This window comes from Pristiophorus japonicus, chromosome 17, assembly GCF_044704955.1.
Source record: "Pristiophorus japonicus isolate sPriJap1 chromosome 17, sPriJap1.hap1, whole genome shotgun sequence".
In the NCBI taxonomy this organism is placed as follows: Eukaryota; Metazoa; Chordata; class Chondrichthyes; family Pristiophoridae; genus Pristiophorus; species Pristiophorus japonicus.
Genome location: NC_091993.1, coordinates 27,043,143 through 27,061,722, shown reverse-complemented (window position 1 = coordinate 27,061,722; position 18,580 = coordinate 27,043,143). Strand labels below are relative to the sequence as shown.

General features: G+C 47.7%; 1 protein-coding gene across 1 annotated transcript in view; it reads right to left on the bottom strand.

The window, feature by feature from the left end:
* The window catches only part of itga11a (integrin, alpha 11a), a 176,434-nt gene that overhangs the window by 90,119 nt on the left and 67,735 nt on the right, over positions 1-18,580 (bottom strand). The window contains exons 5-8 of the mRNA XM_070858509.1: positions 12,876-12,990; positions 11,359-11,486; positions 8,744-8,892; positions 3,272-3,422 (exon numbers count right to left, since the gene is read on the bottom strand). Of these exons, the coding sequence (XP_070714610.1) occupies positions 3,272-3,422; positions 8,744-8,892; positions 11,359-11,486; positions 12,876-12,990 (543 nt within the window). The remainder of the gene's footprint in view (positions 1-3,271; positions 3,423-8,743; positions 8,893-11,358; positions 11,487-12,875; positions 12,991-18,580) is intronic.

The window sequence follows — 18,580 nt, the reverse complement described above, 5'->3', positions numbered from 1 at the left end:
GCAGGTAACTATAGGCCGGTTAGTTTAACATCTGTAGTGGGGAAAATGCTTGAAACTATCATTAAGGAAGAAATAGCGGGACGTCTGGATAGGAATAGTGCAATCAAGCAGACGCAGCATGGATTCATGAAAGGGAAATCATGTTTAACTAACTTACTGGAATTCTTTGAGGATATAACGAGCATGGTGGATAGAGGTGTACCGATGGATGTGGTGTATTTAGATTTCCAAAAGGCATTCAATAAGGTGCCACACAAAAGGTTACTGCAGAAGATAAGGGTACGCGGAGTCAGAGGAAATGTATTAGCATGGATAGAGAATTGGCTGGTGAACAGAAAGCAGAGAGTCAGGATAAATGGGTCTTTTTCCGGTTGGAAATCAGTGGTTAGTGGTGTGCCACAGGGATCAGTGCTGGGACCACAACTGTTTACAATATACATAGATGACCTAGAGGAGGGGACAGAGTGTAGTGCAACAAAATTTGCAGATGACACTAAGATTAGTGGGAAAGCGGGTTGTGTAGAGGACTCAGAGAGGCTACAAGGAGGTTTGGATAGGTTAAGCGAATGGGCTAAGGTTTGGCAGATGGAATACAATGTCGGAAAATGTGAGGTCATCCACCTTGGGGAAAAAAAACAGTAAAAGGGAATATTATTTGAATGGGGAGAAATTACAACATGCTGTGGTGCAGAGGGACCTGGGAGTCCTTGTGCATGCATCCCAAAAGGTTAGTTTGCAGGTGCAGCAGGTAATCAGGAAGGCAAATGGAATCTTGGCCTTCATTGCGAAAGGGATGGAGTACAAAAGCAGGGAGGTGTTGCTGCAACTGTATAAGGTATTGGTAAGGCCGCACCTGGAGTACTGCATGCAGTTTTGGTCACCTTACTTAAGGAAGGATATACTAGCTTTGGAAGGGGTACAGAGACGATTCACTAGGCTGATTCGAGAAATGAGGGGGTTACCTAATGAAGATAGATTGAGTAGACTGGGTCTTTACTCCTTGGAGTTCAGAAGGATGAGGGGTGATCTTATAGAAACATTTAAAATCATGAAAGGGATAGACAAGATAGAGGCAGAGAGGTTGTTTCCATTGGTGGGGGAGACTAGAACTAGGGGGCACAGCCTCAAAATACGGAGGAGCCAATTTAAAACCGAGTTGAGAAAGAATTTCTTCTCCCAGAGGGTTGTGAATCTGTGGAATTCTCTGCCCAAGGAAGCAGTTGAGGCTAGCTCATTGAATGTTTTCAAGTCAAAGATAGATAGATTTTTAAGCAATAAGGGAATTAAGGGTTATGGGGAAAGGGCGGGTAAGTGGAGCTGAGTCCACGACCAGATCAGCCATGATCTTATTGAATGGCGGAGCAGGCTCGAGGGGCTAGATGGCCTACTCCTGTTCCTAATTCTTATGTTCTTATGTTCTCCTCCTCTCCTGAAGTCACTGTCTGAGGAGGAACCTCCTCCAGGTGCCCACGCTTCATGGCAGGCGGCGAGCTATTCAACTGTGTGGAGCACCATAGCAGAAACCAATCTTGTCTTCAGCTGATATCCACACAAGTGCACTCTCTAACAGGCGTCTTTTTAAAAATTAATTCACGGGATGTGGACATCGTCGGCAAGGCCAGCATTTATTGCCCATCCTGAATTACCCTTGAGAAGGTGGTGGTGAGCTGCCTTATACAGCTGAGTGGCTCGCTGGGTCCATTAAGAGTCAACCACATTGCTGTGGGTCTGGAGTCACATAGAGGTATAGGTCCAGGTAAAAAAGGGCAGCAGATTTCATTCCCTAAAGGATATTGGTGAACCAGAAAAACCTAGCACATGATTACCATTACTGACACTAGCTTTTTAAATTCCAGATTAATTTAATTAACTGAATTTAAATTTAAATTTCCCAGCTGGAGGGATTTGAACTTATACCTCAGGATCATTACGCCAGTCTTCTGGATTAGGAGCCCAGTGACATAGCCATTATGCTACCATATCCCCACTTCTGGGGATGTTATATAAATGCAAGTTGTTACAACAGGAAACCAATCTGGAGCCGAGACCCTGGAGGATTTCCCCCTCCTTAAATCAAGGCTGTTGAAGCCAAATACAGTGGCTCAGCCACTTCATCAGAATTAAATCAGAATAAATCACATACCCGATTAGTTTAGTGTGGCAATCATCACTTTATAACTGCAACCTATTTAAAATGCAAAAAATAGGAACTCAAAATAACTTTTTGTCATACACATCCTATACAGATTAAAACAAAGCTAAAGAAATTTAAAGAATTTCCCCCATTTTAAAATAATTTCTATATACATGGATATGTTGACCTCTCTGGGAAAGTTAGGAACAACATAAGGACAAAGTATTATTTAACTGGTGATGGCTTGGGAAGTGTCGATGTACAGAGGGACCTGGGTGTCCTTGTACACCGGTCATTGAAAGCAAACATGCAGGTGCAGCAAGCAGTTAGGAAGGCAAATGGTATGTTGGCCTTCAGTGCAAGAGGATTTGAGTAAAGGAGCAAGGATGTCTTACTACAGTTCTACAGGGTCTTGGTGAGACTGCACCTGGAGTACTGTGTACAGTTTTAGTCTCCTTACCTAAGAAAGGATATAATTGCCATCGAGGGAGTGCAGCAAAGGATCACCAGACTGATTCCTGGGATGGCAGGACTGTCATATGAGGAGAGATTGGGTCGACTAGGCCTGTATTCACTAGAGTTTAGAAGAATGAGAGGGGATCTCATTGAAACGTATAAAATTCTGATTGGATTGGATAGACTGGATGCGGGGAGGATGTTTCCCTTGGCTGGGAAGTTTAGAGCAAGGGGTCACAGTCTCAGGATACGGGGTAGGAAATTTAGGACCGAGATGAGGAGAAATTTTTTCACTCAGAGGGTGGTGACCCTGTGGAATTCTCTACCACAGAAGGCTGTGGAGGCCAGGTCACTGAATATATTTAAGAGGGAGATAGATAGATTTCTAGTCACAAAAAACATCAAAGGGTATGGAGAGAAAGCGGGAATATGGTGTTGAGATCGAGGATCAGCCATGATCATTTTGAATGGCGGTACAGGCTCGAAGGACCGAATGGCCTACTACTGCTCCTATTTTTCGATGTTTCTAACTCGTCAACTCAGCCCACGCTTGACCCTGGAACCTCTCCACTGCGTATGGTTCAGTTGCACACCACGTGACACACCGATGGCCACTGACCCGGTGAGGGAACTCTGCCCTGACTATGCCCGAGTGGACCTGGCGGTATGTGGATTGCCTACCGCAATGGCGTATCTGGTGATGTTGTCTCGCTCGCTATCCTCAATCACTTGCTTTAGATGCGGGCTGTCGTGGGATTCACCGTCCGTGATGACAATCATCACCTTCTTGGCCTCTTGCCTTGCACCTCTCCTGGTGCTGAATGCTTCGGAGCTGAGAGAGATAAAGAAGACATGCACTTTAAACTGGCCATCCTTCGGATGGAATGTTAAACCAAGGCGCTAACTTGCTCACATCGCAGTTCATGTTAACACAGAGACGAGGAGAAATTTCTTCTCTCAGAGGGTTGTAAATCTGTGGAATTCGCTGCCTCAGAGAGCTGTGGAAGCTGGGACATTGAATAAATTTAAGACAGAAATAGACAGTTTCTGAAACTATAAGGGGATAAGGGGTTATGGGGAGTGGGCGGGGAAGTGGCGCTGAGTCAATGATCAGATCAACCATGATCTTATTAAATGGTGAAGCAGGCTCGAGGAGCCGTTTGGCCTACTCCTGCTCCTGTTTCTTATGTTCTTATGTTCTTATGTTCCCATGGCACTGTTCGAAGAGGAGATGGAAGTTCCCCCGATGTTTTCATCCATGCTTTTGTTACCTCTAGACTTGCCCATCCCAATGCTACACTGGCTGGCCTCCCATCTTCCATGCTACATAAACTTGAGCTCATCCAAAACTTGGCTGTCTGTGTCCTAACTCGCACCAATTTACCCATCACCTCTGTGCTCGCTGACCTACATTGGTTCCCAATCAGGGAACACCTCGATTTCAAAATTCTCATCCTTGTTTTCAAATCCCTCCAGGACCTCGCCCCTCCCTATCTCTGTAACCTCCTCCTGCCCTACAACCCTCCGAGATCTCTGCGCTCCTCCAATTCTGGCCTCTTGCGCATCACCGATTTTAATCGCCCCACCATTGGTGGCCGTGCCTTCTGTTGTCTAGGCCCTAAGCTCTGGAACTCCCTCCCTAAACCTCTCCGCCTCTCTCCCTCTCTTCCCTCCTTTAAGATGCTCCTTAAAACCTACTTCTTTCCTGCCCTAATATCTCCTGATGTTGCTCGGTGTTAAATCTTTGTTTGAAAACTCTCCTAGGAAGTGCCAGTGTTTATGGCGTTCTATAAATGCAAGTTGTTGTTGTCATCCAGGGTAACATTTCTCCCTCAACCATTACCACCAGAAAAAAACCCAGTGAACTGGTCGTTTATCTTGTTTGATGTTTATGAGATCCTGCTATGCACAAAACTGACTGCCGTGTTTGACTATCTAACAGTGACTACACTTCCAAAGTAATTTATTGCATGTGAAGTGTTTTGTGTGAAGTGTCTTACGAACATGATACGACTGCTATGTAGCAAAAAAAGAGGAGATGAGTTGAATTTGTTTTCAGCACCACTCCAAATGGGGAGTCCCGGACGAGGAAAGAAGATACACCTTTCGAGTTCTGTTGGGCATGGAGGAACCGTGAATATCGCCTCTAGACTCATCACAATTCCCCAGTGCAACTTATTTTGACCAAAAGCTTAACATCACGCAACTCAGTCCTCTCTTCCCTAGTGCACATTATTGTTAAAGAAAGATTTACATTTATATAGCGACTTTCACGACCACCGGATGTCTCAAAGCGCTTTACAGCCAATGAAGTACTTTTGGAGTGCAGTCACTGTTGTGATGTAGGAAACGCAGCAGCCAATTTGTGCATAGCAAGCTCCCACAAACAGCAATGTGATAATGACCGGATAAACTGTTTTTGTTCTGTTGATTGAGGGATAAATATTTGCTCCATGACACCGGAGAGAACTCCCCTGCTCTTCTTTGAAATTGTGCCACGGGATCTTTTATGTTCACCTGAGAGAGCAGACGGGGCCTCGGTTTAACGTCTCATCCAAAAGATGGCACCTCCAACAGTGTAGCGCTCCCACAGAATTGCGCTGGGAAAGTCAGCCTAGATTTATGTGCTCAAGTCCCTGGCATAGGATTTGAACCCACAACCTTCTGACTCAGAGGCAAGGATGCTGCCCACTGAGCCACAGCTGACATTTAAAACCTGGATTTGACTACTAATCGCTGTCCGATTTACACCACCTTCTCTCTTACAGTTTCACCCCCCCCGAATCGCAGACCTTGGCCCCTATCGACATGACAAACAATTGCTTGGACTAGATCTCACCCAATGGACACAAAATAAACTGGCAAAGACGGAAGTGGTGGAAAGACGATTCCATGTAATAACATTATTCATATCCAGAGATATTACATGAACTGTGATCCAACAATAATGGGATAATAGGGAAATGGGAGGCTCCAACCGATCGTTATGGGCATTGACGATGAGATCACCAAAAATCTGCAAGTTTAGCACTAGTACAAATGCTTGCAGTGTGTTTCGGGTGAGCTTGCAATCCTGTGGTCGGGATATGTGCAGTCGACTTAACCTAAAGCATCCACTGTCACCAGTGTGGAATTGCAAAGGAAAGCACAAAATCAGGCAGGTTTATTTTTCATCAGAGTTTGCTGTTCTCTCACTGCGGAACAATCTGTCCATTCAGGATCGGAGGGCTCCACTGGGCGAGCTCGAGCCCAGCTGGGAGACGCTGGTTAGAATCCCAGACTGTCCTCGGCTCCCCTGGGTTAGAGATGAGGGGGGTGGACAGCGGGGTAGGGGCCGGGGTAGGGAAATGGCGGGGCGGGGGGGATGTGTGGAGGGCTGGGGTGGGGGCTGGGGGGGGGGGGAATGGCGGGGGGGGAAATGGCGGGGGGGGTGCTGGGGTGGGGGCCGGGAGGGGGGAAATGGCGGGGGGGGGGGGTGCTGGGGTGGGGGCCGGGAGGGGGGAAATGGTGGGGGGGGGGGGATGGGGGCCGGGGTAGAGAAATGGTGGGGAGCCGTGGTGGGGGGAATGGCGGGGGAAGGGGGTAGAGGTGGGGGTGGGGGTGAGGGCCGGGGTGGGGGGGATGGCGGGGGGAGGTGGACGGGGCAGATCAGTTGCCGTCCTGCTCCTGAATGTTACCCAACAACCTTTGCTGGGAATTGTACGGTCAGGCAAGAACTTGACTGGATTCAGCTGCGGTACTCTCCGTGATAAGAAAAGAAAGACTTGCATTTCTATAGCGCCTTTCATGACCACCAGACGTCTCAAAACACTTTCCAGTCAATGAAGTACTTTTGGAGTGCAGTCACTGTTGTAATGTGGGAAAGGCGGCAGCTAATCTGCGCACAGCAAGCTCCCACAAACAGCAATGTGACAATGACCAGATAATCTCGAGAGGGATGCCTAGACAAGAGGCCGCGGCCCTAGGCAGGTGTGAGCCACGATCCTGTGGGCGGCAGAGGGGGGGTGGGGGGGGCGGCTGAGTGGGAGGGGGGGGGGTGAGTTTGGGGGGGGGGGCTCGAGCGAGGAATTCCAGCTCCTCCCGGCCCACAAGGATCACTCCCCGAGGCCCAGGAACCCTGACCGACCACACAGTTAAACCTCATTATAATATTCAAAGTGCCAACCCGTCTCCTAAGAGCGGATTGGCTGCTCCCCCCTCCCCCCGCACCCCCCCCCCCCGTATTCCGGCTTTGTTAAAACCGGACGGGGGCGGATTGGAGACCGGTTTGGGGGTCAGGATTCAGGTTTTTAATACTTTAACCTCCCACCTGACTCCATCCACCAGAGTTTTGGGGTTAAAATTCCCGCCATTAACTCTGTTTCTCTCTCCACGGATGCTGTCTGACGTGCTGCGTGTTCTTCAGTATTCTCTGTGTTTAGTTCAGATTACCAGCAGCCGCAGTATCTTGCTTTTGTTTTTTTTTTCAGATGAGACGTTAAACCGACGCCCCGTCTGCTCTCTCAGGTGGACATAAAAGATCCCATGGCATTATTTCGAAGAAGAGCAGGGCAGTTATCCCCGGTGTCCTGGGGCCAATATTTATCCCTCAATCAACAATACAAAAACAGATTATCTGGTCATTATCACATTGCTGTTTGGGGGAGCTTGCTGTGCGCACATTGGCTGCTGCGTTTCCTACATTACAACAGTGACTGCACTCCAAAAGTACTTCATTGGCTGTAAAGTGCTTTGGGACGTCCGGTGGTCGTGAAAGGCGCTATAGAAATGCAATGTCTTCCTTTCTTGTAATTATTAAGTAATTGAGAGTTAAACAGCTCGTTAGGAAAGCTGTATAGAATAATTGACATATGCTCTAATCTGGCACATGACTTGTTCCCTTCAAAAAATATTTCTCATCGGGAAAGATTCTCAGACTGTGTTTATGTGGCTGTGGGTTGTTAATGGTGATCTACAGGATGTCTGAAGGTGGATTGATCAGGGCGGAGAGCGGGGTAGGGGGTAGAACATAAGAACATAAGAAATAGGAGCAGGAGTAGGCCATACTGCCCCTCGAGCCTGCTTCACCATTTAATACGATCATGGCTGATCCGATCATGGACTCAGGTCCACTTCCCTGCCCGCTCCCCACAACCCCTTATCGGTTAAGAAACTGTCTATCTCTGTCTTAAATTTATTCAATGACCCAGCTACCAAAGCTCTCTGAGGCAGTGAATTCCACAGATTTCCAACCCTCTGAGAGAAGAAATTTCTCCTCATCTCAGTTTTAAATGGGCAGCCCCTATTCCAAGATCATGCCCTCTAGTTCTAGTCTCCCCCAGTGGAAACATCCTCTCTGCATCCACCTTGTCAAGCCCCCTCATAATCTTATATGTTTCGATAAGATCACCTCTCATGCTTCTGAATTCCAATGAGTAGAGGCCCAACCTACTCAACCTTTCCTCATAAGTCAATCCCCTCATCTCTGGAATCAACCTAGTGAACCTTCTCTGAACAGCCTCCTAGAAATCCCAGCATTGATCTGGTTTTAAGATTGTCAATCTTTCAGGGTTGTCCTGGAGTGCCCAGGGAATAGAGATTAATCTCCTGGACACTGCAGTGAACAATTCAGGAGGGAAATCAGGTTGGATGTGGGAGGTCATGAAAGAAAGACTTGCATTTCTGTAGCGCCTTGCACAACCACCAGACATCTTAAAGCACTTTACAGCCAATGAAGTACTTTTGGAGTGTAGTCACTGTTGTCATGTGGGAAACGCGGCAGCCAATTTGCGCACATCAAGCACCCAGGATAACTCCTTTGCTCTCCTTCAAAATAGTGCCATGGAATCTTTTACATCCACCTGAGAGAGCAGACGGGGCCTCGGTTTAATGTCTCATCCGAACGACGGTAGCTCCGACAGTAGCACTGCCCCCCCAGCACTGCACTGGGAGTGTCAGCCTAGATTTATGTGTCTGAGATCCTGGACTGGGACCTGAACCCACAACCTTCTGACTCAGAGGCGAATGTGCTGCCCATTGAACCACAGTTGACACTGAAGTTGGGCAGCCAACCCGATCTCCTCAGCTTTCCGCTGGGCGGGTTGGGTTAAACTGATGCCTTTTACTCATTGGTTCCTGAGTTGGAATGGAGGTGGGGGAATCGGGTGCCATTACCGTGCGATCTCGATGCCGTGCGCCGTGTTGGTTTCCGTCCCTCCTCGCTGCTCAATGTTCCTCGCGGCCTTGACGACATCAGTGACAGACTTGTAATCCCTCAGCTCAAACTCATGAACAGCGGTCTCTCCGTACTGCACGATTCCCAGCTGCGGAACCGGTATAACAGGCGTAAGAACACGGGCAAAGCACGGGACACACTCCCCCTCCTTGCCAGATGATCTCCGGGCCCTCCCTTCGTGCCAACGCCCCGGACTCCCTCTCCCACCCGGCTGCCAGCTGCCCCTTTCCGCCCAATTCAGGTGCACAGTCAGTGTCCAGTAGACAAGTGCCCAGGAGCCAAAATCTCACAGTAGCTTGAAATCTAGGCCAGCGAATCAGTTTTGCGCTCAATTATTCATCTGCCTACCCAAACATGAGGGGTTAACATCGACTCTAATACATCAGTTCGACGGTGCGATTTCGAGACGCTCCCTTAACACCAGTATTAATGTCGCAAAAATGCACAACTTGTTCGATTCCAGACTGGACAAACCTGCGGGCTGCTGTTTGTTAGCAAGCAGTAAGCTGCTGTATGTGAGGTTGTTTTAAATAAGAACTTAAGAAATAGGAGCAGGGTTAGGCCGCACGGCCCCTCGAGCCTGCTTAATAAACCTATTTCTTTTTTTATTCATTCACGGGATGTGGGCGTTGCCGGCAAGGCCGGCATTTATTGCCCATCCCTAATTGCCCCTTGAGAAGGTGGTGGTGAGCCGCCTTCTTGAACCGCTGCAGTCCGTGTGGAGAAGGTGCTCCCACAGTGCTGACTTTGTCGTAGCGGTTTGGTACAACTGAGTGTCTCGCTGGGCCATTTCAGAGGGCAGTTAGGAGTCAACCACATTGCTGTGGGTCTGGAGTCACATATAGGCCAGACCGGGTAAGGGCAGCAGATTTCCTTCCCTAAAGGACATTCATTTTACAACAATCCGGTTGTTTCGTGGTCACCATTCTGATATTAACTTTTTATTCCAGATTAATTGTATTCGAATTCCCCAGCTGCCATGGTGACATTTGAACATCAGGCCTCTGGATTACTAGTCCAGTAACATAGCCACCATGCTACCAGTACCCCCTTTACTTTATCAATAAATCCCACTTTTAATGAACCCTAAAGCATAACATTACAACGTGGACTGATGTGCTGTGTATTTCCGACATTTTCTGTTTGAATTTACAAAACTAAAAGTTATTCAAGTTAAATCTGATCTTTATAAATTGGTTCAGTATTAAAAAAGGGGTCTTTATGGTAAAGTGCCTTCTTGAACTTATTAATCTCAATGAAGAATGTGAAGTTTATAATCAGTGATATTTCTAACCAGGTGTTGCAATGAGTTTAATGTACCGCCCTTGCACCCTTGGGACCTGGGTTAAAATCTAACTAAAACTCATGGGTTGAAAATCTGCCAGTTATTGTGGGTTTTCTTCCTTAATTTTCCCCCTCCTTGCCTGAAAGTGTTGGCGGACACAGGGTTAAGTCTGGGAGCCTCACTGTATCTCGCCCAAGTGCTCATTATGGGCGATCCCAGAGAGTGGTTGGCGATGGACAATTTGATTGTGATCCTATCCTCCTCATCCAACACCCACATATGCACACTTTCTCGGAGTGGTGGGGGGGTGGGTGGGGAGTACTGGCCGGTGATTGGAAGCAGAAACCGTGGCTGATTTTCCTGTGGTGCTGAGGACAATATCGGGCAGTATTGTGGGAGTGACTTCACCACACGGACTGCAAGCGGTTCAAGAAGGCAGCGGCTCACCACCACCTTCTCAAGGGCAACCAGGGGATGGCCAATAAATGCCAGCGTTACCAGCGACACCTGCACACCCGAGAATAGAGAGAAAGAAAGAAAGAAAGAAAGAAAGAAAGAAAGAAAGAAAGAAAGAGAAAGAAAAAGAAAGAAAGAAAGAGAGAAAGAAAGAAAGAAAGAAAGAGAGAATGAAAGAGAGAAAGAGAGAAAGAGAGAGAGACAGACAGACAGACAGACAGCGTGGGTTGGAGATCAGACCACAAACTCCCCAAGTGCATTAGACTCAATACCCCGCTGTGGAGATTCACCAATCATATAGAATCATATAGAATGATACAGCACAGAAGGAAGCTATCCTGCGCTGGCTCTTTGAAAGAGCGATCCAATTAGTTCTACTCCCCCTCCTGCTCTTTCCCCAGAGCCCTGGAAATGTTCCCCCTTCGAGTATTTAACCAATTCCCTTTTGAAAGTTGAATCTGCTCCCACCGCCCTTTCAGGCAGCGCGTTCCCGATCACAACAACTCGCTGCGTAACAAATCTTTTCTTCGTGTCGCCTCTGGTTCTTTTGCCAATCACCTTAAATCTGTGTCCTCTGGTTCCTGACCCTCCTGCCACTGGAAACACTTTCTCCTTATTTACTCTATCAAAACCCTTCTTGATTTCAAACCCCTCTATCAAATCTCCCCTTAACCTTCCCTGCTCGAAGGCGACGTCCTTAATTCCTGTGAGCTACTCATCGTCACAAGTGACGCGTCCCGTTCTATTGACGAGTCCGACTCCGCACTGGATTAACTACGAGCAGCAAAGTCCTGTGCTCGAATTTCTGCTCACCCGTATCTGGCCGGGTCCAATGAAAAATTTCTTCAGAATGTTTATAAGAAAGTTCTGGACTTCGTACCAGGGATAAATACTGTTGGAGCCATCTAAAACAATCACAATGTCCATGTACGTCTCACAACCTACGGAGAGAAGCAAGTCAAAGTGAATGCCATGGCTTGTGTGTTGGTTGATCAGATGTCTGACCTACAGGCATGCTTTTTTCAAGCTGAGTTGTGATCTACTCTTGCAACATCATTAAGAAGCACACTACACACAAAATGGCTCCCACTGCGTACAGTTTTGGTCTCCTGGCAGACCACATAGTTCGCATGCCAGACACGAGACTCCCAAAGCAAGCGCTCTACTCGGAGCTCCTTCACGGTAAACAAGCCAAAGGTGGGCAGTGGAAATGCTACAAGGACACTCTGAAAGCCTCCCTGATAAAGTGTGACATCCCCACTGGCACCCGGGAGTCCCTGGCCCAAAACCGCCCTGAGTGGAGGAAGTGCATCCGAGAGGGTGCTGAGCACCTCGAGTCTCAACGCCGAGAGCATGCAGAAATCAAGCACAGGCAGCGGAAGGAGCGTGCGGCAAATCAGTCCCACCCTCCCTTACCCTCAACGACTATCTGTCCCACCTGTAACCGAGTCTGTGGCTCTCGACTGTTAAACCACCAAAGAACTCACTTCAGGAGTGGAAGCAAGTCTTCCTTGATTCCGAGGGACTGCCTATGATGATGATGATGATTTAAGGAAGGATATACTTGCATTGGAAGCAGTTCAGAGAAGGTTCACGAGGTAGATTCCTGAGATGAAGGGGTTGTCTTATGAAGAAAGTTTGAGAAGGTTGGGCCGATACACATTGACGTTTAGAAAAATGAGAGGTGATCTTATTGAAACGTATAAGATTCTGAGGGTGCTCGACAAGATAGAGGCAGGAGGATGTTTCCCCTCGTGGGGGAATCTAGAACTAGGGGGCATAGTTTCAGAATAAGGGGTCGCCCATTTAGAGCTGAAATGAGGAGGAATTTTTTTCTTTCAGAGGGTTGTAAATCTGTGGAACTCTCTGCCCCAGAGAGCTGTGGAGGCTGGGTCATTGAATATATTTAAGGTGGAGATAGACAGATTTTTGAGCGATAAGAGAGTGAAGGGTTATGGGGAGCGGGCAGGGAAGTGGAGCTGAGTCCAGGATCAGATCAGCCATGCTCTTATTGAATGGCGGAGCAGGCTCGAGGGGCTAGATGGCCTTCTCCTGCTCCTATTTCCTATGTTCTTATGTCCTTAACATAAAAACTGTCATCATGTGATCTTTTACCATGACCTTTTTAATTATTTACATCAGTAGTTGCATTACCGCAGCAGTCCACTCGGTGGAGCAGTAGTCCACTAGGGGGAGCTCTATTACGCGAGCGTCTATGCATTAGTCCCTGCGACTGCAAGCAGATTATGCGACACTGGCAGGAAAGCCGTGTTCCTTTAACTACTTAAGCCCGCGTGCGGATTGAAAGCAACAGAGGAACGCTGGCGTACGCTGGATGGCGGGTGCGAAGGCGCGGGCACTCTTGAAGTTGGAGCTGATCTTGCAGCAGATCCCGGTGCTGTAGTAAGAGTTTCCGCACTCATGGGACCAGAGCGGCCCGCAGGTCTGTGGAGAAAGCAGGAAGCGAAGGGAAAAAATGAGCACTCGTGTTTGGAATTCTGACACTTAGTAAACCTTTTTTACAAGATGCCTCATTCCCTGCTAACCGCTACGAGACTGCGGTTATTCGACATTGGATTTGCTGCAAGGGATATTGATGCACCTGGAATAAGCCAAGTGCTACTGTTGCTACTCCAATTCCGGCCTCTTGTGCCTCCCCTATTTTAATCGCTCAACTATTGATGGCCGTGCCATCAGCTGCCTGGACCCTAAGCTCTGGAATTCCCTCCCTAAATCTCTCCACCTCTCCACCACTCTCTCCTCCTTTAAGGCGCTCCTTAAAACCCACCTCTTTGACCAAGCTTTTGGTCATCTGTCCTAATATCTCCTTATGAGGCTCAGTGTCAAATTTTGTTTGATAATCGCTCCTGTGAAGTACCTTGGAACGTTTTACTGTGTTAAAGGCGCTGTATAAATACAAGTTGGAACTCCCTCCCTAACAGCGCTGTGGGAGTTCCTTCACCACACGGACTGCAGCGGTTCAAGAAGACGGCTCACCACCACCTTCTCAAGGGCAATCAGGGATGGGCAATAAATGCCGGCCTTACCAGCGACGCCCACATTCCAGGAACTAATAAAAAAATGTTGGAATTATCTCTTCGGTTTAAGCCTTTTTTTTGATTTGATATGTAGGGGTGACACTAAAGTAAGAAAAATTGCATTTATATGGCCCAAAGCACTTTACAGCCATTGAAGTACTTTTGTAGTGCAGTCACTGTTGTAATGTGAGAAACGCGGCAGCCGATTTGTGCACAGCAAGCTCCCACAAACAGCAATGTGATAATGACCAGATAATCCATTTCTGTAATGTTGATTGAGGAATAAATATTGGCCCAGGGCACCTCCGACAGTGCAGCACAACCTCAGTACTCCACTGGGAGTGTCAGCCTAGACTTTTGTGTGCAAGTCCCTGGAGTAGGACTTGAACTAGGGGTTAATCTAGGGGTTAAGTCATGGCAGGAGAGCTCGGTCACATGTTATGCTCCTCCTATGCTATGTGGAAACTCAGGGACGCTGGAACGACTACATGTGCGGGAAGTGTATCCACCTGCAGCACCTGACAGACCGCATTGCGGCACTGGAGCTGTGGGTGGATTTACTCTGGAGCATCCATGATGCTGAGAATGACATGAATAGCACATTTAGTGAGTTGGCCACACTGCGGGTAAAGAGTACACAGCCAGATAGGGGATGGGTGACCAACAGGAAGAGCAGTGGAAGGAAGGTAGTGCAGGGGTTCCCTGCGGTCATCCCCCTGCAAAACAGATACACTGCTTTGGGTACTGTTGAGGGGGATGACTCATCAGGGGAAGGTAGCAGCAGCCAAGTTCATGGAACCATGGGTGGCTCTGCTGCACAGGAGGGGAGGAAAAAGAGTGGGAGAGCTATAGTGATAGGGGATTCGATTGTAAGGGGAACAGATAGATGTTTCTGCGGCGGCAATCGAGACTCCAGGATGGTATGTTCCCTCCCTGGTGCAAGGACCAAGGATGGCTCGGAGCGGGTGCAGGACATTTTGAAAAGGGAGGGTGAACAGCCAGTTGTTGTGGTGCATATTGGTACCAGTGATATAGGTAAAAAATGTGATGAGGTCTTACAAGCTGAATTTAGAGAGCTAGGAGTTAAATTAAAAAGTAGGACCTCAAAGGTAGTAATCTCAGGATTACTACCAGTGCCATGTGCTAGTCAGAGTAGGAATCGAAGGCAAGCTCAGATGAATACGTGGCTTGAGGACTGGTGCAGAAGGGAGGGATTTAAATTCCTGGGACATTGGAACTGGTTCTAGGGGAGGTGGGACCAGTACAAACCGAATGGTCTGCACCTGGGCAGGACTGGAACCAATGTCCTAGGGGGAGTGTTTGATAGTGCTGTTGGGGAGGAGTTAAACTAACATGGCAGGGGGATGGGAACCTATGCAGGGAGACAGAGGGAAGTAGAATGGGGGCAGAAGCAAAAGATGGAAAGAAGAAAAGTAAAAGTGGAGGGCAGAGAAACCCAAGGCAAAAAGCAAAAAGGGCCACATTACAGCAAAATTCTAAAGGGGCAAAGGGTGTTAAAAATACAAGCCTGAAGGCTCTGTGCCTCAATGCGAGGAGTATTCGTAATAAGGTGGACGAATTAACTGCGCAGGCAGCTATTAACAACTATGATATAATTGGCATCACGGAGACATGGCTCCAGGGTGACCAAGGCTGGGAACTCAACATCCAGGAGTAGTCAACATTCAGGAAGGATAGACAGAAAGGAAAAGGAGGTGGGGTAGCGTTGCTGGTTAAAGAGGAAATTAACGCAATAGTAAGGAAGGACATTAGCTTGGATGATGTGGAATCTGTATGGGTAGAGCGGCGGAATACCAAAGGGCAGAAAACGCTAGTGGGAGTTGTGTACAGACCACCAAACAGTAGTAGTGAGGTTGGGGACAGCATCAAACAAGAAATTAGGGATGCGTGCAATAAAGCTACAGCAGTTATCATGGGCGACTTTAATCTACATATAGATTGGGTGAACCAAATTGGGAGCAATATGATGGAGGAGGATTTCCTTGAGTGTATTAGGGATGGTTTTCTGGACCAATATGTTAAGGAAACAACTAGAGGACTGGCCATCCGAGACTGGGTGATGTGTAATGAGAAAGGACTAATTCGCAATCTTGTTGTACGAGGCCCCTTGGGGAAGAGTGACCATAATATGATAAAATTCTTTATTAAGATGGAGAGTGACACAGTTAATTCAGAGACTAGGTTCCCGCACTTTAGGAAAGGTAACTTCGTTGGTATGAGACGTGAATTGGCTAGAATAGACTAGCGAGTGATACATAAAGTGTTGACGGTGGCTAGGCAATGGTAAACATTTAAAGATCACATGGATGAACTTTAACAATTGTATATGCCTGTCTGGAGTAAAAATAAAATGGGGAAGGTGGTTCAACCGTGGCTAACAAAGGAAATTAAGGATAGTGTTAAATCCAAGGAAGAGACATATAAATTGACACTAAACTGGGTGGCGTTGTGAGCTGCGCGGAGGACGCTAAGAGGCTGCAGGGTGACTTGGACAGGTTAGGTGAGTGGGCAAATGCATGACAGATGCAGTATAATGTGGATAAATGTGAGGTTATCCACGTTGGGGGAAAAAACACGAAGGCAGAATATTATCTGAATGGCGGCAGATTAGGAAAAGGGGAGGTGCAACGAGACCTGGGTGTCATGGTACATTAGTCATTGAAAGTTGGCATGCAGGTACAGCAGGCGGTGAAGAAGGCAAATGGCATGTTGGCCTTCATAGCTAGGGGTTTTGAGTATAGGAGTAGGGAGGTCGAACTGCAGTTGAACAGGGCTTGGTGAGGCCGCATCTGGAATATTGTGTACAGTTTTGGTCTCCTAACCTGAGGAAGGATGTTCTTGCTATTGAAGGAGTGCAGTGAAGGTTCACCAGACTGATTCCTGGGATGGCAGGACTGTCATAAGAGGAGAGACTGGATCAACTGGGCCTTTATTCATTGGAGTTTAGAAGAATGAGAGGGGATCTCATAGAAACATATAAAATTCTGACGGGACTAGACAGGTTAGATGCAGGAAGAATGTTCCCGATGTTGGGGAAGTCCGGAACCAAGGGACACAGTCTAAGGATAAGGGGTAAGCCATTTAGGACTGAGATGAGGAGAAACTTCTTCACTCAGAGAGTTGTTAACTTGTGGAATTCCCTACCGCAGAGAGTTGTTGATGCCAGTTCGTTGGATATATTCAAGAGGGAGTTAGATGTGGCCCTTATGGCTAAAGGGATCAAGGGGTATGGAGAGAAAGCAGGAAAGGGGTACTGAGATGATGATCAGCTATGATCTTATCGAATGGTGGTGCAGGCTCGAAGGGCCGAATGGCCTACTTCTGCACCTATTTTCTATGTTTCTATGTTTCTATGAACCCACAACCCTCTGATTAAGAGGTGAGTGTGCGACCCACTGAGCCACTAAGTCACAGTCATATCACCAAACGGGAACATAAATTTGTATAATAAGTGCCTTTGGGCGCCACTAGGACAATAACCACACAATGCATTCAAAATAAACAGACATGCCCATCAGAACAACAGAACATGAATAACAGTCACATTGTAATATCGATGTGTGTCTAATTGGGTTTATGACCTGTGGTTTTAATGAAGGGCTTTCACTATTTGATTGCTGGGATCGACCCAACTCCAGTGCCTTTCCTTATTTTCTCTTGCTCTCGAGGGAGAAGAAAAACAAGAACAATTCTGGTTTGGATACAGGAGATTGCGATCCCCAGGAGGGAGGTCTGGAGATTGCAATCTCTCTTATGAGACTGTCGCTGAGCGTGAGAGTCACTTGGACTCCTTTTAATCTGCAGGGTTACATGAGGCCGAGGTCTACCCACCCTAGCTCCCACCCAGATCTGTAGAATAGTTCATCAGCGCAGGGCCTCATTGGAGTCCAGCCCTTGTGTAAATACGCAAAGGCTCAGGGCACTGTGCAGCATTCACATATCTGGCCCTGCTTCTCATTTCCTCCTCCGTCAGTATGGCCGGATAATTCCTCGGAGCCCTCTTCCGCTCCCTCTCAGCCGCCGTTACTTTGTCGGAACTGGGTTTCCGCTGCCAGTGAAGTAATACCGGCAGTAATTCAGCATGGCGGCCCCAACCTGCGAGGGCCATCAGCAGCAGGTCGGCCCCTTGAAAGAGGAGCAGTGCGGAGGCACACCACTTCAAGGTACAGCGTATGCTGGTGCAAGAGAGCGATAGCTGTGAAGAAGGTGACTGGATTGGATGTCACCATAATCCAGGTCGCTGATTGGAGCGTGGGCAGGTCCGGCATGAGCGGCGAGGTTGGGGCGCAGGAGCGGCGAGAGATTGCGGAGCGATGTGATTGGGGCCCAGGAGTACGAGAAGAAGCTTGCAGGGAACATTAAGACGGATTGCAAAAGTTTCGATAGATATGTAAAGAGAAAAAGGTTAGTAAAGACAAACGTAGGTCCCCTGCAGTCAGAATCAGGGGAAGTCATAACGGGGGACAAAGAAATGGCAGACCAATTGAACAAGTACTTTGGTTCGGTATTCACTAAGGAGGAAACAAACAACCTTCCGGATATAAAAGGGGTCAGAGGGTCTAGTAAGGAGGAGGAACTGAGGGAAATCCTTATTAGTCGGGAAATTGTGTTGGGGAAATTGATGGGATTGAAGGCCGATAAATCCCCAGGGCCTGATGGACTGCATCCCAGAGTACTTAAGGAGGTGGCCTTGGAAATAGCGGATGCATTGACAGTCATTTTCCAACATTCCATTGACTCTGGATCAGTTCCTATGGAGTGGAGGGTAGCCAATATAACCCCACTTTTTAAAAAAGGAGGGAGAGAGAAAACAGGGAATTATAGACCGGTCAGCCTGACCTCAGTAGTGGGTAAAATGATGGAATCAATTATTAAGGATGTCATAGCAGCACATTTGGAAAGAGGTGACATGATAAGTCCAAATCAGCATGGATTTGTGAAAGGGAAATCATGCTTGACAAATCTTCTGGAATTTT